The sequence below is a fragment of the Acipenser ruthenus genome, chromosome 4 (genome assembly GCF_902713425.1).
Source record: "Acipenser ruthenus chromosome 4, fAciRut3.2 maternal haplotype, whole genome shotgun sequence".
NCBI lineage: Eukaryota > Metazoa > Chordata > Actinopteri > Acipenseriformes > Acipenseridae > Acipenser > Acipenser ruthenus.
In genome coordinates this window covers 7946668-7968875 of record NC_081192.1, presented here as the reverse complement: position 1 = coordinate 7968875, position 22208 = coordinate 7946668, and the positions used below count along the sequence as shown (strand labels likewise).

General features: G+C 37.1%; 2 protein-coding genes across 12 annotated transcripts; one reads left to right on the top strand and one right to left on the bottom strand.

The window, feature by feature from the left end:
- Window positions 1-438: 438 nt before the first annotated feature.
- LOC117400189 (coiled-coil domain-containing protein 126-like) lies at window positions 439-7239 on the bottom strand. 6 transcript variants are annotated; one of them, XM_033999717.3, is made up of 3 exons: window positions 7170-7239; window positions 1777-2160; window positions 439-1151 (listed from the first exon to the last, which is right to left on the bottom strand). In XM_033999717.3, the coding sequence occupies exons 2-3, from the start codon at window positions 2009-2011 to the stop codon at window positions 982-984; spliced, it is 405 nt and encodes a 134-aa protein (XP_033855608.2). In that variant the 5' UTR covers window positions 2012-2160; window positions 7170-7239; the 3' UTR covers window positions 439-981. The 6 variants fall into 6 exon arrangements, with proteins under 6 accessions (XP_033855608.2, XP_033855607.2, XP_033855609.2 ...); XM_033999716.3 differs by lacking the exon at window positions 7170-7239 and adding an exon at window positions 6522-6722; XM_033999718.3 differs by lacking the exon at window positions 7170-7239 and adding an exon at window positions 6629-6721.
- On the top strand, window positions 6782-21079 carry fam221a (family with sequence similarity 221 member A). 6 transcript variants are annotated; one of them, XM_059021846.1, is made up of 8 exons: window positions 6782-7052; window positions 7436-7506; window positions 8919-9092; window positions 9523-9713; window positions 10300-10506; window positions 11466-11561; window positions 13282-13395; window positions 20157-21079. In XM_059021846.1, exons 1-8 carry the CDS (start codon window positions 7020-7022, stop codon window positions 20294-20296), a joined length of 1026 nt encoding a protein of 341 aa, XP_058877829.1. In that variant the 5' UTR covers window positions 6782-7019; the 3' UTR covers window positions 20297-21079. The 6 variants fall into 6 exon arrangements, with proteins under 6 accessions (XP_058877829.1, XP_058877828.1, XP_058877827.1 ...); XM_059021845.1 differs by having other exon boundaries at window positions 7433-7506; XM_059021844.1 differs by having other exon boundaries at window positions 7430-7506.
- Window positions 21080-22208: the final 1129 nt, after the last annotated feature.

Here is a 22208-nt window from a genome sequence, read left to right as displayed (position 1 = left end):
TTACGGTACTGTAAGATGTAGGACTACACTGCTGTATGTAAGGTTGGTGGTACTGCCAGCATATTTTACTTCAGCCTCGCATAAACATCATACCGCACCGTTTGATGCTATACAGCCATCCTTTCTAGATTTTTTGTTTTATTAGGAAATGATTTCACACATGCGACTTTGCTTTGCAGAATTTAAGCAGCTCAAAATCTCTGTGTGCTTCTGCCATATTTTCTTTTGTTAGCACAGCTCGCATTATGAGTTCTCACGAGATAATAGCTGACATTTTCAGTTTAACCAAAAATCCCGGTATTGTTGTTCAAATACCGGTTATTGTATTGCCTGATGAATATCGCAGTATAGAGGTATATCACACACCCATACAATATATGTGCACCATTTAACCAAATCATAATTCAACTTTAGAACAAAATTATGTAAATACAAAAGTGTTTTGACAATGAGACAATCACAAAAGTTTATTTTTCCTCCATTAAAGTAACATTGTAGTTGTTATTGTGTTATAGCTGATAAGAAAAATATAGTTATTTTAAATCAATCATAAGCCTTCACATACGGTACAGTGCAGTGCAAATAATCGCATTCTTTGGGTTGATTTTATAATTTACTGTACAATTTCCAAAGCTCCAATATACTATATACCATTTAAATATTGGAATATGATTTTAAGCCTAATACTGAAAACTCACTTGATACCCCATCAAGTTAAGCACTAAAACGGACTGATATTCATATGCAAAACAGTAATTCAGTAAAAGTTTAGAAACACAAAGATCATGGAACCCAAGCTTGAGTTTGTTCCGTCTGTGGAGATTTTTATTCCACAGGCTCCTAAAACAACCAAAAAATAGCTTGCTCTAAAATATAAATTAAGAGAATCACTTTACAGTGAACTAACCTAACTTTCCTCTAAAAAGCTGCCATGATTGAGCCAAGGAGTACTAGACTTAAGCTATCACTGTTCACACCTTGCTATCTTGGGCGATCTGCCCTATCCGTTGGTTTACTGGGGGTAGTGCCCACAACCCTGTGTGTAGTGTTGGTCATGGATCCGTTCACAACAAGATTTACTTTACTTTCCAGCTTCACCAGCCGCTGCAATATATCGTCTAGCAGGACAGCAATGGTTCTCTTCAGGTCAGCTAGAAAAACAAAAACAAGTTACCAATACAAAGCAGAGTATTACTGGAAAGACAAACAAAGTAGTTATGACAAAGGATATTAATTGAAGTGTTTTTTTTTTTTTTTTTTAAATTACATTTACTGTTGGTGTATTTGCCATTTTTCAACTACTGTACAGTTGAATATTGTACATAATGATTTATGAAACTGTAACCTGAAATTCTGCTGTGACCTTGAGCTTTTCTGTTACCATGCCCACAGGAAACCCTTGTACTGGGATACATTCAAGCTCAGCAATCAGTGTCAATAGTAGATTTAGTTTGAAGTAGTATACGGATAAGCTGCTGCTATATCACTGCTATATCACTTATAAAATAATTCCATAAATCTTTTCTGTTTTACACTTCCATTAGTTATACAGACAACATGTATTTCCATTTGAAAACGTAAAACGTACACACCTATATTACAAATACAAAACAGGTAAGAATTATAGAAATATTCTGTTAGTAACAAGTCCGGTTCCCTGACCACTTTTAGCAGCACTAAAGTTCCAAGAAGACAGTCATGGTACAAATGATATAAATGCAGCATACATCACTCACAGCCTCAATCTTTCTGTGTTTGTATGTGCCAAAATCTTACCATATCCAGCCATTGACGTCCCATGCAATCCATCTACATTTTGATTTTCCTCAGCCAGCACCCTGACATATCTTTTACTTAGGTCAAGAATCTCCTCCCGCAGCTCAGCACTGCTCTGGTGTCTCGGATGCTGAAAGGTGTATCTCAGAAGCATCAGGCCCCAAACCAAGCCAAAGATCAGCAACAGTATACTTAGTTTCTGGGACATGTTTTTTCGAAAGAACATTCCAAGCATGATCGTTCACAAGTACAGAATTGGTCTGTTCCCGGATATCCAACCATGAAGCCCAATATTCACAAGCTTAAGAGGGATGGGACTTCTTTGGTGTGCAGACTTGGTTGGTCACAGATTCTTTTGGTTCTCTTCAGCAGAAGAAAATCCTTCTATAAAATAAAATACACAACGAATGGTCAGATTTGTAGGAAGTTACTCTCAAAGCCCAAGCCTTTAGATAGGCATGGTGACAGATACGGAGAACTCTTAAAAGAGGAGGTTACAAATCAGTTACATTAGAAAGCTTTTCCCGTATTGAGAACATAACAACTGGACATCTGATAAGACCTTATTGATCACAATGTCTTATCTTCACAGCTTTTAAAAGAACTACGGTGGCTATAAATTCACAAAAAGCAGTGTGACAAGAAAGTTGGTGACTATGATATTAAAAACAGTAGGTACAGAGTAGTATAGAATAAGAAATGGCAATATGAACAGTTTGATGAAAACTCACAAAAATGTATGCTAATAATGTTAACGCCAAGTTTCATCACAATTTAATAAGTGGTTTCCATACAATATATGCAAAAACATAATGTGAAATACAGATGGACAAATGTATGGACAGACATCTAATACTCTTATAGGAACTTATACTAAATAATGGTAATATCAAGTTTCATTACAATTTGAAAAGTAGTTTTCCATATACTTTAAAGGGCACATAAGGACCTTTATTTTATTGTTACATGTTCCCATGTGTTGCTACAATTGTTTACGTAAGGTGTGTGTATTGTTTTAATTATTATTTTTTTTTACATTTTGACCACTTTTTTGCTAACCCCTCATATCTTATTGTGCCGTGATCAAAATACTAGTATCATGTACCTAACTGAAATCTGATAACCTTTCTAACTGTTTGCTCTTTCATGAATTTTATGGTTTGAGCCGGATCCCTTATCTATCCTCAGCCCGCACCATGAATGCTCCCACTATACATACAGATTGGTCTTGCTTAGGTATTTCAGAAACACTGCCCATTCCCAGACAGGGTGGCTCCTGCTTTGCTTCTCTCCGTTGTCAGCAGTCGTGCATCCAGGACAGAACACAACAGCTTTCTACCTCCCTGTCAGTCTCCTTTCAGAAAAGAACAGGGTGGAAGCTTGTAAGTCTGCATGCTTTGCAAACTGGTACCCAAACCAGTCTACGTTCTCCAGCACCCTCTCGGCTACATCCCTGTCACCAGGGATTTCATCCCTTGCAGGGGATAATAAATAAGCTTATGGCCTACATTTCTGTAAAAAAAAAATGGCACAGATGGATTGACTTTCTTCAGCAATGACTTTCAGCAATGACTTTCTTCAGATGTAAATCTCACATCTAATTTGCTGTTGTCCAATCAGATTTTTGCTGTTTTTGGCGACTGCAACACTAACTTTGTATGCTTACCATGCACTACACCAGTCTGCTTTGTGCAAGTCACACTGTAGTATTGCTTTGCATACAGAATACCAAGCTGCTTGACCTTAAAGGGGATGGTGTCTATTTTCATGAAGTTTACAGTAGCTGCTTTTAATTGGGGTTTTCAGGTCCTGAATACCAACGGTCTTTCTGATTTGCTGAGGCACAGTGGATTAGATGTGATTGATACCAATTTTATTTGTTCAACTTTTGCCTAGCTTGTATTTCTCTTCTTGTCTGCTTATATCTAAGCAAAACTCTACAGTGGGATATGCACACATGCATCTATATAAGATCACCCCCACTGTGTCCCTGTCGACCAGGGATGTGCAAAAGAAAATAGTGATCTAACACTGTGCTGTTACAAAATATATTACAAAAGGGCACAACAGAAAAGATCCAAAAACACATTGCTGCAGAAGCACTCTGAATCGATATGAAATCTAATAGATGTGTGCTTCGGATCACCTCCAAGTTCTGCTGAGTTTGCAGGCACAGAGGGCACTGCTGGATTGTACACCAGTCGTGTCTTATGAGAGCAATAGTGTATATACCCTCCTGCTAAAACACTGCAGATTATGTGTTCCAACAACAGCCATTCATTTCAATCACAGCATCAGCATTGTTGCATCTGTTTCAGGAATAAAACTATCAAAACAAATTGTCTATAAACCTATCATACCAAATCAGCAAATTACCCAGGATCACCATTGCAGAATGAGATCATTATTAGGGCTTACCAATTAATTCATCATACTATAATCCCCCTAATAATAGTTTTCTAGTTGCATTTATTACACATGTAGACTAAAAGGCTGAATTATTAAACAAGCGTATCTTGCATAGTCACACCATTTCACCATTGGATGTTTCTACCCATTGCCAAATGTGTGTCCAGCAAATCAGACGGTGCAGAGCTACTGTTTCTCCGAGTTATTCTAGATAAGGTCCTGATAATGTACTCCCATTCTGAGATGTCGAGCCTGGGTATTGGGCTCTGTTCACGACGTGTCGGTTTAGGATTATACAGATTAAAAGATAAACAGCCTGCATACACCTCCAGGTTACGACACTCTCAATAACTTGAGCAGCAAGTGCAGCAAGTTCTACCACAATTACACAAGCAGTTCTTTAGGCTGTATGTTAAAATGTAAGTATGACATGCACACAGACAGTCAAATAACTTTAATATTATAACAATCATATACCCCAAAATGATGTTGAAAGGCTAAATAAGGTCCTTAGAAAGTTTCAACACAATTGTGTAAGTCGCCCTGGATAAGGGCGTCTGCTAAGAAATAAATAATAATAAAAATAATAATTGGACATGCATGTGAAATATGTAGAGACCAACACCTGTCTCCTCTATATCCTTATTCCCCAGAGGAGGATAATAAGTGCTTCTTTGATAGAATTAAGGATAACATATCTACTGTTAATCTATTGGGCTAGCCTATATCTTAATACATGTGTCTCCTTTAACTTGTAACCCTACTATGTCGCAGACTGCTTTCCATAGACATATTTAGTCATATTAATCACTCATGCAGGACGAAACACCAGCAGGATTAAATGAGTCTAAGGGCGTCACTATCAATACCTGTTAATAAAATTACACTCCAAAATAAAAGCATATGATTTGAAATCAACATATAATTGCAATAACATTGGGGGCCGTATTCACAAAATATCCACCAACCTGCACCCTTTTGACATAAAATTCAAAACAGACGGTTACTGTACAGAACTAGCAAGAATCATCTACAGTGGTTCATTTATGTGTATATTTTAAGATGATTTTCATTCCAACTGAGTTCTCAATTACTAATCAAAACCTTAATTGAACTAATAATGTGCTTAATTGTTCTCAGCTCCTACAAAGTCTGTAATTTCAAGTTACTTATAAAATTGTATACGGTAGTTAATTTGAAATCTCCAGCTGTTTAAAGCTGAAAACAATTAAAATGGTCTAATTAAGCTAATGAATAGTTCAATTAAGGGTTCAATTGAGTAATTGAGAACTCTGTTGGAATGAAAACCAGCAGACAGGGGTCCCTCAGGACCACGACTGGGAAACTCTGATATAATTGACCCAGAATGACTGACATAGATACTTACAGTATACAAATGTTCCTTATAAAACGGAAGGAATTTGTGCAGTAAAGGTCTCCACACACCAGATGCAATGTGATTTGTCCTGTGGCAATGTCATGGCAAATTTTGCCCTACAGCTCCAAGTATTTTAATGCTACTTTTAAATTGCATTCCCTGCCTCAAGATGGCTTCACATGTACTCGCATGGACCTCTTAAAACTACATTTTCCATCATCCTCCTGCTCACATGTAACTGAGATGGATTTACCAGTGAGCAGGAGGATGATAGGAAATTTAGTTCTGAGAGGTCCATGCAGGTACATGTGAAGCCATCTTGAGGCAGGGAATGCCATGCTACCCCTTCCTGCCCGAAAAGCATTTTGTGGCTGCAACTTGCAGGTCAAGTGTGTCGCAGAGCTTCCACAAAAAGATACCCAAAGAACACACACCATTTCACTGGCTCTTCCACAAGATAAATTCAGCAGCAACTCCTTGGGGAAGGCCAGGGAATCCAAACTCCTGGATCAGACTTAAGAATTTCAATCCAGTTTAGCTATCTCTTCAGAAGGCTGGCTGTTGACGCAGAGTCGCCAGGAAATGTTTGCCCAGTTGTTGGTTAACCGTGTTGTATATTAGTGCGATACGTATACTGTCTATTTTACTATAGTCAGCAATGTTTTGTTTTTTTGTAGTTTTATACAACTGGTCGAACATGTAAAGTTTTAAATGTAGATACAGTAGCCACTAACAATTGCGATAAGACTGTATTGTAGTATTATTAGTTTACCTTAGTTATCTACATGATAACGAATAGCAGTATTAACAAACCAAGAATCGCCAGAAAGGCATCGTTTTCTCTCTGACACGCATGCTTTTAACACAGAACACTGCCAGTTGCGCGATATAAACAGCAATAGGGTTTTCCAAATCTAGGCACTACAGACGGATTGCCTCTTCTCTGACATTAAATTACCTTCACATTGAAGAAAGGTTGCACTAGAATCCACGTCTCTGTTATCCACCATATCGCTTCATAGTTTGCTTATTTATTTCCTGAGTTTCAACACTTATTTGAATTACCTTTCATTTTAAACATCATATTATTATGCGCCTTTCTCTATCCTAAACCAGACTCGACCTCACTGCTGTTGTCGCCTTTTCTCTCCTGACAGTTTGCTAAAGAACGTAATTTTAACGTTTGATGTGCAAAGCTCTATGGGAGATGTAGTTTATTGCAGTTTGGCGTTCAATCGAAACGTAGCTTCTGAACTTGTTGGTGCTGAGAATAAACATCTTATTCTTTTCAGTTTGTTAATAATGCATCCAATAAAATAGGTACATAAACAAATCAATCGTTTCTAACACAAGTCGTTTTTCAACCTAGGCAAGGTAAATACAGAAAATATGCGTTAATCCCAAATTTGCTTTATCTGGTTAACCAACATCTTCAGCAAGGAGGGCCTTTAAATGTATGTGTTCTTATCGTGAAGAAAACAAGACACACGTGAGTATGACTAGTTATGTACAGTATTTGTAAACAAAAAACCTTATTACAGGTTGACAGACATATCTTTGAATCATACTGTAAAACATATAAACATATTAGCATGCGAATTCCTACTTCCGTGTTTTGTAATCCGTGGCACGGCCAGTGTCCGGAGCTCTGACATCACATTCTGTATCCTAGCAACAACCACGCTCAGCTGTGTGTGTGTGTGTGTCTGCTGTGCTCGCCTCGCACTGCGGGAGTTGCACTGTGGAACTGGAACGGGAGGAACTGAAGACGGGTTTAATTATTATTTGAATATGACTGATATGGGGGAGAATTTATTTTAGGGTTACTAGTGACAATTACCAACTTAATTCTGATAATCTATTTAGCAGCAGGTTAAAATGGAAAGGATTCGCATCAATACAAATGCAGCGAAGGCTGTAGACGACTACCTGGAGTATAAGAGGTTAGTATGCATTTTTTGATATTTAAACAATATTATCCAACATACAAGAACGGCAACTTACAACGGTCATGCGATCTGTTTATATTGCTTGCTTAAATCGAACCAGGGTGTAAGTGTTAGTACTTGTTTACATGTGTGTTTACTTTACCTGATTTGACCTCTACATTTCTCTGTTTACAATGTAATGCCTGGATTGATTGCCACAGGACCCAGTTCTGCAATAAATAAATACATAAATAAATTAATACAGCTTTGAAATACTGTAATACCATCATGTTGCAAGATTACCTTTCATTCACCGAAGCCCGGTCTTGTGTGGTTGATGCGTTATAAGTTAGTTTAGTTATAAGGCCCATAAGAAAAGTTTAACATTGTAATGTACTTTTACACTGTAATTTTGGATTGTTTCCATGCTTTCCCAAAAGTTTATACTAAGGCATCTATCATAGTTTAGTTTTTAGTGGTATTTAACTCGTTTTCATAGTACTGTACCACCCCAAAACACTATAGTTTGCTAAAATATACAGCATTCGAAAATGGAAAGGACATTTCCTTTAACCTGATTGGTCAAAGGACCTCGGGGTTTATGTAGCAAAATATCAAACTTGACAACCCTGTCAAAAATCATCTTTGTAGCTAATGTAATGCATTGTATATGATGTTTCATTGGAAAAAAAAAGTCTTACAGAAATATCCATTTTTTATGTTCCTAACATCGCATCAAAATGTAAAATTTTGTGTGTGTATAACGCATTAAACAAAGAACAACTAAAATATGTAATTTCACGGCTTCCCTTTACCAGATTAGCTAGACTTTTTAGCGATTTCTCATACAAGCACTGTGAAACCAAGGCAAACCAATTAAATATTTCAAAAACTATAGTACTGCAGCACCTAGGTGACCTTCAGCTACCAGTTCTCCTCAGGACTGTTCAGTCTTTCACTGCTTTCTGCCGTCTTCTCAAAACTCACTTATTCAACCTTTATTTGTAAATTCCTCTTTCTATACCTTATTGTATTTTTATTTATATTTATTTGGTAGATATTGTGTTTGTTTTGCATTTTTATTGTCTGTAACTTATACACTTTTATATTTTGTTTAATTTCTGTAAGTCACTTTGGATAAAAGCGCCTGCTAAATTAAATAATAATAAAAAACAATAATAAATGTAAACATGCTTGTGGTGCACTGAAATTGTGCTCATAAAAGCTGTGACAAAACTCTAATGAAAAGGAAACACAATTCAGTGGTTAAATCAACAGAGACACTTGCTCTAAATCTGAAATCAAAGTAAACAGTTAGCAGGTTAAGTAAGCATAATACAAAACGGGATGTAGGTTTACTATGTGGTAAAAAATAATTCTGGTCTACCTGCATTGCAGTTTAAACCATGCAAATACTTTCATTGTAGGATTGTTGGCGAAGATGATGGAGGGAAACTTTTTACTCCACAAGAATATGAGGAGTATAAGAAACAGGTGTTACCTACACGGTTACAAAACAGATTGTATGTTAGCTGGGCAGTGCCCACTGGTGTTGACTGTAAACTTGTAGGACCAGAGACCCAGTGCTTTTGCACTCACAGGTAAGGCAGGCTGTTGCTGTTTATCTAAACACAAACTAACTCAATAGAATTGTCATCCCAGTTCACACAACTCACATCCATGTAGGCTTCCTAGTGTGGATTGTAATAATAAGTTACTCGCACATACTGTCATAGAACCAATCCAAAAAAACGAACCAACAAAGTGCTGTGTATGTATTACAGTATTCTGGAATGTTGTACCTATTTTAACATCAAAAAGCCAGAGAAATGTTCCAGCTACAGTGAGCTGTCTGGAGCCAGACAGGTTACTCAAGGGTGAATATTAACAAGAATCCCTGCCAATGTTTGCAGTTACCTGATAAGCTGGTCATTTTAGCTTAAATAACACCTGCATACAGTAGTATGTAGTCATCATCATTATATTTACACGTGCACATCTGGTGCTGTTTTGTGTTTTCCATTTGAACAGGTACAAGCAGCACAAAACAGACTTCAAGGAGATTCCAGAGGGGCGTCCTATTCTGCTGCCTTGCCGGGTAAGAGGGTGCCTGTGTAAATCATACCACTTCGTGCCACTTAACGGCTCCCAGCCGGTCCGATGCAGGTGCAAGCACTTAGCTGATGAACACAGTGAAACAGGACAATTCAAGTGCAAGAAATGTAAGTGCGTACAATACATAATAAAACATATTATATTCGCAGCATTTTGATGAATTGTTTTTTCTATTGTGTTTTTCATCCACTGCCATTCTTTGTTTTTTGTGATGAGGAGGAAGAGTAGCTGTGTTTTGATTACCTATCCATTGCTTCACACTGTAATTGTCCTTCATTGCAGGCCTTCATTGCAATGGAGGTAGAAGCTCAGGTTGTAGAGTCTGCTGTAGAGACAGTGACACTAAGTGACGTTTCAGTATTCACTACCAGAGTATTTACAATGAAAATGTTGTATTGGTCTATCTCCCCAAACAATTCTATCTTCCTGACAGGTTTTAGAGTTGAATAATTGCTCATTTACATAAATCATCTTGTTTGTATTTGTAAAGATTCCAAGCCAACATATGACCCCCAACGTCTGGGGTTTTAGTATCTCAGGCGTCCATTCAGATTAGTGTAAAGGTTAGGAGTAAAATAGGGTAGGTTTAGACCATTCTAATGTTTTTATTTTTTTAATATTACTGTAATTAAATTTTTTACAGACCCACTTACGTTTTTTATCATTCCAATATTTTGTTTTTGTTTTGTCCAGGTTCAACCTGCAGTGGATTTCATAGCCCCTTTACGTGTGGATGCGGTCAGCCCACGTTTGCTCATGAGATGCTTTTTGAGACTAAAGAGGAGAGGCTGGCTCGTGGCAGGCCGGTGGGGCAGGATGTGCCTTACGCTGCCATGGGAGGGTTGACAGGTTTCAGCTCTCTGGCAGAAGGTTATATGAGGCTGGATGACAGTGGAGTAGGTACTGTATGAACTTCTGGACTGGGCCCAGGCTTTAGAAATGTATTAGACTTTATGTTAACAGCAAAACAGAATCATATAGAAACTGCATGTTCAATCTATGAATTACGCACTTAATTAGAAAATATTAAGAAATGAAGTGTACATATCATTAGCCTATACATGGTAATAAGTAAAGTGCTTAGTGTAACCACCGAGCTGCGTATAGAGCCTAGTTGTTTTTTGGTATACTGGAGCATCTGTATCCCAGACTGCAACTGCAAACAGGAAATCAAGTAGCACTGTCTATATGTAAAGCGAATTGTCCCCGAGGACAACTACTGATCAGTCTGGTGACAGCAGCTACAGAAGACTATGACATCTGAAAGCCCAGAATCAATAAGCACAAAAGCCCCCAAACTGAAAGCGTGTAGTGGGGATTATCTATGAAGTTTATTCAGTACTGACGTGTAACATCTTGTTTTTTACCCTGTTTAAGCAACAGGTGCACAAGTGAATTTGATTTGATCAACCTATAAGCCGTCGAAATAAGCAACAGCTGGATTTTATTTACAGCATTTTACAAGACTGGACTACATGAACCCCCTATCCGTGGTTATCTGGGGGTTGCCCCATAAAATGTGATAAAACAGATCCAGCTGTGCAATAACTGTAAGAAACATGGTGCACATCACAGTAGTTCCTTTTTCGAAGAACTGCTTGCACCTCTTCAGCAGATAGTCAGATGCTAAGCTGGGATTCAGATCTAGATTCTGGTTCTACATTTGGTTAAACTGGTTGCAGAGCTTGCTTTGGCTTGGCTTACCAATTCCCACATTCTTTAAAAATAAAAAAAAAATGTTCTCTGTATCTGTGAAAAGCATCTCTTTGATCTTTTAATCTAAAATATGAATTAGTAACATTTGGTCGCAGTAAAAAAGGTCCCATCTTAATTGATAAATATGGTACCTGACTTAACAGGTGCACCACCGGTTGATGTATTGGAATCCTCTGGAACTGTTATGGATCATACGTTTGTTAAAGCTTATGGAGGACAGAGGCAAACACTGACAGAGGGTAAGAAAACACACCTTCCCCCAATAGTACTGACCTTTATTACCATTATTACCTTTATTAAACTCAAGTAGTGAAATAACGAAGGAGCAATGTACTTGAAATTTGGCAAACCATTACATTACACTATGTAACACAATTTTTGTTCCTGGGTAGTAAGTGTTATTTCCTAATTGCTTATGCCTCAAAAGTATAGAAAATGGCTATTATTCCCCACAAACTTTGCTTTTGTGACCAGGACAGTGATATTTTGAAATTTACCTATTTCCAATGAGAAAACGGGTGAATTTGTGTCTTTTCGTTCACATAAAGGCAGAAAAAAACAGCATATGAATCCAAATTAACATGTATTTATACTAAAGTAGTACAAAAATGACTACAAAAGATTTAGAAGTGAGTAGTTTTTCGAGATTTACGATTATACTGTAAATCAGTTTCACGAATCAGCCCCCAAATGTAGTCTCCCATCATGTTCTCGTTATACTGTCCTTGGTAGCGGCGTTCAAAGTCCAGTATATCCTGGTGGAAGCGCTCGCCTTGCTCCTCCGAGTACGCTCCCATGTTCTCCTTGAATTTATCAAGATGAGCATCAAGGATATGGACTTTGAGGGACATCCTACAGCCCATTGTGCCGTAGTTCTTCACCAGAGTCTCAACCAGCTCCACATAGTTTTCGGCCTTGTGATTGCCCAGGAAGCCCCGAACCACTGCGACAAAGCTGTTCCAAGCCGCTTTCTCCTTACTAGTGAGCTTCTTGGGGAATTCATTGCACTCCAGGATCTTCTTTATCTGTGGTCCGACGAAGACACCGGCTTTGACCTTTGCCTCAGACAGCTTAGGGAAGAAGTCTTGAAGGTACTTGAAGGCTGCCGACTCCTTATCTAGAGCTCTGACAGATTGTTTCAATAGGCCCAATTTGATGTGCAGTGGTGGCATCAGCACTTTCCGGGGGTCCACCAGTGGCTCCCACTTGACGTTGTTCCTCCCCACAGAGAACTCGGTCCGCTGTGGCCAGTCCCGCCTGTGGTAGTGCGCCTTGGTGTCCCTGCTGTCCCAAAGGCAAAGATAGCAGGGAAACTTGGTAAAACCGCCTTGGAGACCCATCAGGAATGCCACCATTTTGAAGTCTCCTATGACCTTGATGCCATCTCAGAAAAATGCAGATATGTATCCACTTAGGCAGCTGGAACTAAACTGAACTGGTGGGCTTAAGGCCCCTGTATTTATACTACTATTTATATTACTGGAAAGTTCTAGAAAGTTCTAGAAGTTACTCCAAGTTTACTCAGCACTGAATCTATCTGGAATGTTCTGGAAAATAGGTAAATTTCAAAATACCACTGTCCTGGTCACAAAAGCAAAGTTTGTGGGGAATAATAGCCATTTTCTATACTTTTGAGGTACAAGCAATTAGGAAATAACACTTACTACCCAGGAACCAAAAAAAATAAAAAATTTGTTACATGGTGTTATTTGTAGTATGTTTTGCTGCAAAACTTCCTGGATATACAGTTCGGTAACTTTAACTGTGACCACATTAACGGGAAGTGTTTTCTGGTAACAGAAAGAGACTGATTCCAGATGTAGCAAGTACAAAACTGAATTAAAAAGTTCAGTTGAGTATTCTGTTCTACAATACAGTCTGAAAATAATCTATAAATATGTAATCATAAATCACAGTGAGTCATCAGTGAATTTTGATATTCCTGTTTTTGGTACCTAGGCATAAGCACCGTCACTAAGCAAGTCTCGGACTTGAGAACCTCAGAAGAGGATGACATGGCTTACTTTGAACGGCGTTACCAGGAACGAGTAAGTTCGTTAAACTTTTTAAAATGTAAGTGTAACATGCACTGTCCAATGGATGCATGCTATCATGTACATTCTCTTAATGTGTACGCTCTCTATTGTAGCTTCATTCCAGACAGTTACGACACACAAAACATACTTTTGCCAGCTGGAAGCCAAGAAACATTACAGTAAAGCTGTAATACAATAACATGTTACATTTTTGTACACAAGTTATGCAACAGATGTGTTAAGGCCACCCAACACTAAAACCATAGTGCACTGAGGTGCACCTGCCTAATGCAATGTTGTATGTCTTTCAGGGATTTAAATATAAAGAAAGAGGGACAGGAAAGAACAAAAAAGAAAACAAATGATTAGGCTTGTAACAATAATAATAAAATTATTTATCGATTGGGACCCCACGATAAAAAATCAATAATATTAATGAAATCGAATATTCCATGAAATTAAAAACATGTCTTGTATATATTAACTTACTGTCAAGAACGTAATCTGTGTTGTTGCTTCTAAAAGTTACTGAGAATATGCGTCTGTGAACAAATCCAGGATGATGATGCAGAGATCAAGAGTAACCTGCTTTGTTAATGTATTTTATACATATTATTTTGTTTTAAATCAGTCCCAACTGTAGCCGTCTGTGCGAAACTAATAATATTTAATAAGGGTGGGCACCAATATCAATATTTTGATAAGGTATCGATATCTTTTGATATAGATAATAATTTCCATATCGCGATATCGTGGGATTTTTAAAAAATACACGTACACTCACAGAGACATACTTTTTATTGCTTATACTTCTAAAAATACAAACGCAGTATAATCAAGTTTATTTTGTATTAGGATACAACAAACCCTATACACACCAATCATTGTTAGTCTCGCAGACAAACACCACACATCAATGTATTATTTAACCATTTTATTACATTGATTGGCATTTTTCTTTTTCTAAGAACCAGAGTAACAAATTTCAAATATTCAATAGCTATAAATCAAGAAAAACAACAAATCCACAACCTGTACCCTCTCTCGTGTGCTCTGCTCCCGTTTCTTCAACTGTTTCCTCTCACCATCCAGTCACTTACCAGAAACCATATCCTGTTATCAAAAAGTGTGCACATAAATAGTCTTAAATAATTGTATTTATATATATATATATATTTTCCCTTCCATTCAGAACGTGCTCACAAGATACCAAACACTATTTGCATGTTGCATTAAAGCATGTGTCAGTGATTCATTAAATTTTGTCCATGTGATATACTTACACTATTATTAATGTATTTTTAAAATGGATTATAAATGAGATGTACTTTTAAAACATCAAAACACCTCAAAATAATTTAACATTCAGCATGACACAGTACTTAATACTTTTAGAGGTGTCGTGTCAGCATATACGCAGAGAAGATTAAATTACTTCCGGATTAGCTAGTCTGTGCGCAGTGAAATATAGAAATATTTTGGGTTTGAGTTGGCTGATTATGGCATGGAAGGCATGGAATAGTAAAACAATATAACAAGACCTTGTTTGTCTCCATGGATATTGTGAAGCAAAGCACCACTAAGTTAATGTAAGTTATTGCTTTTCATATGTAAACATCTGTTAATGTCTATATGTTGTGAGACAGCAGGGAGGGGGTTAAAACCTCCCTGGACAGAAAACATGTGAAAATGCACACTGGTTTTAGTTTAATTGTATTTGTTTATTGTTAATTTAAATTGGTTAATTGTTTTATTGTTTAATTATCCCCTGCACCTGGTGGTTGTTATTAAATTAGGACCAGGTGCAGGGTATTTAAGGAGTGAAGCCAGAATGCTCAGGGCTGTTGAGTAGAAGGAAGCAGGAGAGGTGCTCTGCTACTGAGCAGTCCGGAGAAAAAGGTACAGTTTAAACCTGTTAAGGTTTGGGGTAGGTAAACGGCTTTGCCGTCCTGCGAGTGAGTCAGGTTCCAGTTTGTATAGTAAGCGCTCCAAAAACGGAGTTAGGAGTTTGTTTGTGTTTTGATTTGTGTATTATTAAAAATAGCGCACCCGCGCTTTAAAAATCCATTTCTGTGTGCTGGGTCATAGTTTTTAAAGGGGCACGAACCCGAGTGAGTGCAAGCTCGCTCACAATGTATATATGTTTGATGTTGCAGTTGTGTTACTATATTATTCTGTGTTTTGGAAGACTTCGATATTATCGATATCGAAATACGTGCACGATATCGATATACTATTTTCATATCGTTGCCCACCCTTAACATTACTACGTTGTCATGTGCCGCTGTTTCAGAAAGTTTTATTTTTTTTTACCTTTTCATTTTGAAGCAATGCACGATCCGCAACCCTTTCGTTTTTGGTTGCGACGTGGTATGTAGATTAATTAGGCCTATACATGTATGAAAGAGATATTCTACATGTCTTGGTTGCGATGTGGGCAGTAAGTTAATTAGTAATAAATCCACATAGATGCATGAAAGAAAGAGATATTCTACATATTCAAGTATGGAGACTCAAAGTAAAATGATCAGCTGGAGTTGTCGCTGTCGAAAGTTCTGTTGCAGGAAAGGGTAGGCTACCTCTACTGTTTGGAAAATGACGATATAGTTGTATTTGCTTAAGATAATGCAAATCTAAGTGGCTATGCAAAGTTATGTAAAGTTTTGCTTGTGACAGAAAAAAGTGAACTGCATCTCTGCAGCCGCGGCACACTGGAAGGGATTGGACCAACAGATTTAAATAATAATAATAATAATAATAATAATAATAATAATAATAATAATAATAAAAGAAATGCCAATAAATACAATTATTTATCAGGCTTACTAACTAATGGCCCTGTTCAACCTTTTTTAATTTATAAAATAAAGTTATGGGAAATTTAAAGTGTAGATGATGAAAGGGTTTGGTTTTTAAAACCTTGGAGTTAGCCGCCTCACATAAGCAAGTGTTATTTTGTGGATTGACCCAAAGTATTTGCTCAGGTAAGGCAATAGTTACCAGAGAGACAGGCTGCAGTCTTTACTTTATTCGTCCTGCTCCAACAAAGAGCTCTGAATAATAATTTAATACATCTTTCATAACCATTTCTTTGTTTCAGCCAATAGTCTCCATTGTTATGGTTACATCATTCTGTTTGCTGTAAATCTTTATCGCTTAAGCTGGCAAAACAATTCTGGTTTACATCCACATTAGATGTTGTGGCCTTGCAGGTGCATGAACTCCCTAAAACCCAGAACATTCTCTAATCAACAGTGTACCCAGTGTATTTAATCAAGCAGTGAATGCATGCAACTTTCCCATTAATATATAACTAGCAACCTTGTAACAAAATAAAACATGTAGGAGACAGATGCAACATTATTTAAAAGAATACAGAATCACCTATCAAACATAAGAAATAAAAAAAATAAAAAATGAACCAATAGTTCAACACTTTACAAGACATTAACATAAAATAAATGACCTACAATTTGTAGTTTTAGAAGAAATAAAATTAGATAATGTACAATACAGAAGAATAAATGAAAATACATTAATAGACTCAATTTCCATTTCAAATAGAAAGGAATAGTAAATCGTTACATTATTTACTATGTAGTAAGTAACATCACAGACACATTATTAGATTTAAATAGAAATAAGTGAGTGTAGTTGCCATGGCATCAAAAGCCTATAAATACCTTCACTGTTTGTTTTCAATCACACTTTCCCATGACAAAGATATGTTAAACATACTGAAACGTTAGGAAGTTGGCTCTTGAGCATAAAATCTTATTTACTGGATTTACTAAATGGTGAAATACAAAGTAAACACATGCAATCTGTTTTCTATGCTGGAAACTAGCATTGCAAACCCAGTCACTTGTGGTGTCACCTGTGGTGACGACATCCAGTTCTACTTAAAACTCGACCCTGGAAGCCCCTCTGCCATGGTCCAGCTCTCGGCTTGCATTCAAGACATCAAGGCCTGAATGTCTGCCAATTTTCTTCAGCTGAACACTAGCAAATCTGAACTCCTTCTAGTAGGATCTAAAACTTAACTTAAGAATCTAAATATAGCTGCCCTGAACCTCGGAAACTGTCTGCTGCTGCCTTCCCCCACTGTACGAAGCCTTGGTGTACTTCTTGACAGCAACCTCTCCTTTGATGCCCACATCTCTTCTGTGATCAAATCCTCCTTCTACCATCTTCAAAACATCTCCAAAGTCCGTCCCTGCCTTTCCCTCCCGGATGCAGAGATACTTTGTTATGCATTTGTCTCCTCTTGACTCGACTACTGCAACTCTCTATATGGTGGTCTCCCGGCACGCACCATAAACCGACTGCAACTAGTTCAGAATGTCAGGATCCTTACCAGATGTAAAAAATGTGATCACATCACTCCCCCGTCTTGCCGCGCTGCACTGGCTACCTGTAAAGTTCAGGATTATTTTCAAAACTCTCCTGCTCACCTACAATGCCCTTCATCACACAGGTCCCGAGTACCTCCTCAACCTGCTGACTCACTATATCCCTGCCCTCAAGTTGATATCCCCAAGCAAAAGTGCACCACACTTAGAGAACGCTCGTTTAGCTTCATGGCTCCGACTCTTTGGAACTCTCTTCCAGCTTTGGTGCGTGACACTCCCACCGTCACTCGCTTTAAATCATCCCTCAAGACCCACTTGCTTTCCATGCTCTTTAAGCCTGATATCTGCTATTAGTTTCCACTGTATGTAATGTACTATTTCATGTATTATGCTACTATCATGTATCATGTACTTTCCACTGTATCTAATGTATTATGGATTTTCTTGTTACTGCATCTTGTAAAGCTCTTTGTGATGGTGGTCCACTATGAAAGGCGCTATATAAAGTAAAGATTGATTGATTGATTGATTGATTGATTGATTGATTGATTGATAAACGGTTTGCCTGAAAAAAGGTGCTGCAGTCCACTGTAATGTCATTCCACATTTAGAATTAGGCATGTTTAAAATTCAAAAGGTAAAGCACAGCACACAGTAACAGCGCTTCGGCAGAAACATTTCGATCAGAAAACTACAAAGCAGCAGCAGGCTGCAGCAACCTGGATTCTGAGTGACACACAGGCAAGAGAAAACATGTTACTTTTGTTTTAAATTAAAAACAACTTTCGTTTTTACAGTATTTTATGTACATATACCTGTTTGCACCTGTTTACACACTAGTTTCTTTTGAAATGTGTGTTTTATAGTTTTTCATTTTTTGAAGTAGTGCTTTATATGTTGTAAGTAACCCCCTTTTATGTTTAATTGTTCATTAAAATATGGCGTTTCGGCCGTGCAGATATAATGTGCTTGAATAATACTTTTGAGTTGTTACATCCGATAGTTTGTCTTTCATTTTAATATTGATGTTAAAATGTAACCGTCATAATGACTGCTGGCGGCGGCGGTTTTAGGTATGAGTATAACCGCGGTGGTTCGAGTGTTAAAGGGTGAAATACAAAGTAAAGGGTTCCCCTGAAAAAAGAGTGCAGCGTAAGTCCACTGTAATTTCAAATGTTCATAAAACACTCATTAACTTTTAAAGCTGAACTCTGTTTCTAAAAAAATGGGGATTGTAGCTTAACAGCAAATCGTAATCAATCAGACTCGGTCTGATCCAAAACGAAAAGTGCTTACAATTTATTCACAGGAGTCGTTGTCCATCCTTCAACAGTCCAAAGCACCTTTGACCATTGTTCCATAGTCCAATTGCTGTGTTCTTGTGCATATTTTAGCCTTTTAGTCTTGTTCCCTTTTCTTAACAGAGGTATTCTTACTGACCTTTGTACTGTTGATGGATGGACAACGACACCTGTGCCTTCTGCCAGTTCTCTTGTCAATTCAGCGCTTGTTTCTATTCCTTAAGGATATTATATTCAAGTATTGCTCATCCTTGTTAGAGAGCTTTTTGGGTCTTCCAGTTCTGGGTTTGTCAATTACAGATGATGTCTCTCTGTGCTTGTTGATTAGGTTTCGGATACCACACCTTGAAAATCAAGTGATGCAAGCTATTTCACTCAATGTTTATGCAAGGTTGTTAAAATAGCAGAAAACACTAGTGGAGGCTTTGAGTACGTTGTTGTTGCTCATAATGCATCAGAGTAGAAAAATGCAACATGTCTAAGACTGCACAGCAGTGTGTGTGTATATATATATGTGTGTGTGTGTGTGTGTGTATATATATGTGTGTGTGTGTTTATTAAAAATTCAAAACAAAATGTGAGTTAAAAATGTCCACAAGGTTATTTATAAATGATTGCACATTTCTGTCTGCAGCTGCTGGCTAACACTCGTAACAAACACTTCAATACAGTCCAGACAGCCTTCACAGTGGAAGATCACAGAGATTTATTGTTATTAACTCTATCCTAATACCACCTTCCGTTAAAGAAAATACAGACAAACAGCAACATTTTATATTGCAACATTAGGGAACTTTTTATTTATCTTAAATGTACAACTTTTTTATACAGTGGTGACCAGAAATATTTACACCCTGTGGTTTCAGATACTCTTTGCTCAATTGGATTATAAACTGTAGATAGTTTGGATGATGTACAAAGATCCTTGATGTTTCCATCCCAGGAATAAAATTGAAATGAAATGAGGGTTTGAATACTTCTGAGCAATCCTGTATATTTAGGGTTAGACTACATGGTTGTTTTTTTGGATTGTACCAAAGTACCTGAATTCTTTGAGAGAGGGACATTGAACAATATATTCCAGGATGTTCTGTTTTTTTATATAATGTTTCTACTGCAAGCTTAACCGGAATTGTTTGTTCCAGTTGAAAATGGAGAAGATGGCAAAGCAACAAAAGGGCCCTTCATCTACAGGCAAATTACCCTCCAGGACATCGACACAAACAAAGAAATAAATCTATTGAATTGTCGTGTAGTAGGATATCATGCATTACCAATTGTTTAAATATTGACAAGCATCATAAAACCATGCCAAGATATGTCCAACAACTTCTATGTGAGGTTATATTTTATTGAACTACATAATGATACTTTTTGTCGTTGTTGCTGTTAAGTCTATTTATTTTCCAGACACATTAATATGTCTACAAGGGTGACAACTATAATGGTAATACCTTCACTGGGTTTATAGTTCATGTTCTAGACTTTTCAATGTTTTGGTGTAAAATTCAGGTAGGAGTGTGCCATCAGCCCCCAGTGTTTCAAAATGGGACCCTAAATGTTTTACATTTCTTTTTAAATCATTGTTTAATAATATTTCAAAATGTAAAATGCAGTGTTGATTACTTCTTATTATTTTTTGTAAAGACTCTATGTTTAACAGTTGCAATTTAAAGTAAGGCATTTAGTTTAAATGGCGTTCTACCCCCTTATGAATGTTTTGAAATGAACACTCTGAAATCAAGATGACTGCACTTTCAAATTTTGTTATCTGGTAATACAACATTCTGAAAGTCTTATGAAGTGCAGATGTGTGCTTTCTTAGTTTTTAAATGAAATTAAATTCATCTGTGACATTCATTTTTGTAGAACTGTTTCATAAATGTGTGCAGTTTATATGCTACATTTGTATATTAACCTTTTGTCAAATGAACTGTCAGTACACAGCATGTTTTAATAATATAATGATTTTGTTACACATGCTTCTGTTTCATTTTAGTTGCATACTTTTTCTCAATGTGAATTTCAGCATGATATAAAACAGAAAACACAAAAATGCATCAGGAAATATGGGGTTTGTGTGAGTGTTTTCAACTGTCAACACATGTATTGTTATCTTATTGTTTTCAGGGAGTATTGGAAGTATCTCTCACTTTATAAGTTTAATAGCACAGCATTTATGCCTTATTGACACAGTTGCTAGGCACCCAAGCTAAACTTAATGGATGCCAGAGAAAGTTTCCAGTGAATAAGATCTCCAAGGTTGTCCATTGGAATACCTGACCTTTTAAATACAGGCCATGTGATTGGGATTTCAATTTAGCATAAAGTAATTCACTGGGGGAGATTTTTCCAAGCTTTAAAATAATTGGGTCAAAAGCCCATGAGTTAAATGGATGTTTGCCACATTTAACAAAATTGAAGAAGTCACTACAAAAATGAAACACACACACAAGGTTGTATTATTAATTAAAAGCTTGCTAAAATATTATGAAAGGGCCTTTGCTGTAGTATTAGATCTATCCTTGATAGAATTTTCAAACCTATGTACTGTATCTCACAATTATTTATCAAATGTCATAAACTGAACAGTGAACCCTGACAATTAAATGTCAACATAAAACAGAAATTATATAAAGTGCCAGTGGACTGACAGTCATACTAACAGCATGACGACTGAAACTGAGTCGTCATGTCTTCTGAGATGAACCCTTGTAGGTGTAATTGTGTTAAAAAATAAACAAAGTCTTTTCTTGATTGCTTCTCAACAGAATAGTTTTTATTCAGTAGAAATCTTCATAGCTTACAATGCCACTGCATTTCAACAGCTTGATAGATTTCAAGTTAGTGCTCATAAAAGCTGAGGTACTGGGCTTGCTGCAGATAGACTTGGTGCAGACAGATGCCATTGGACATGAATACTCTCTTCCTTCCAGTCCTGGGCTCTCTCAATTGTGTGGTGGTTTGTGATGTGGGCTAAGGTCTAGTTTGGCTGGCTACCTTAGACCACCAAACCATCAAACTTGTGACCTGATTTGAACCCAGGGATTCCAGGTGAAAGGCATAAAAGGTTAAGGAAATAGCCCACTTCATCACCAAGCTCTTAGTTTTGTAGTATCTTCATGGCTCTATAGTGTGAAAAGTGTGATGAATTAGTAACACTTTAAGGATTTGCTATTAATAACCAACAATACATA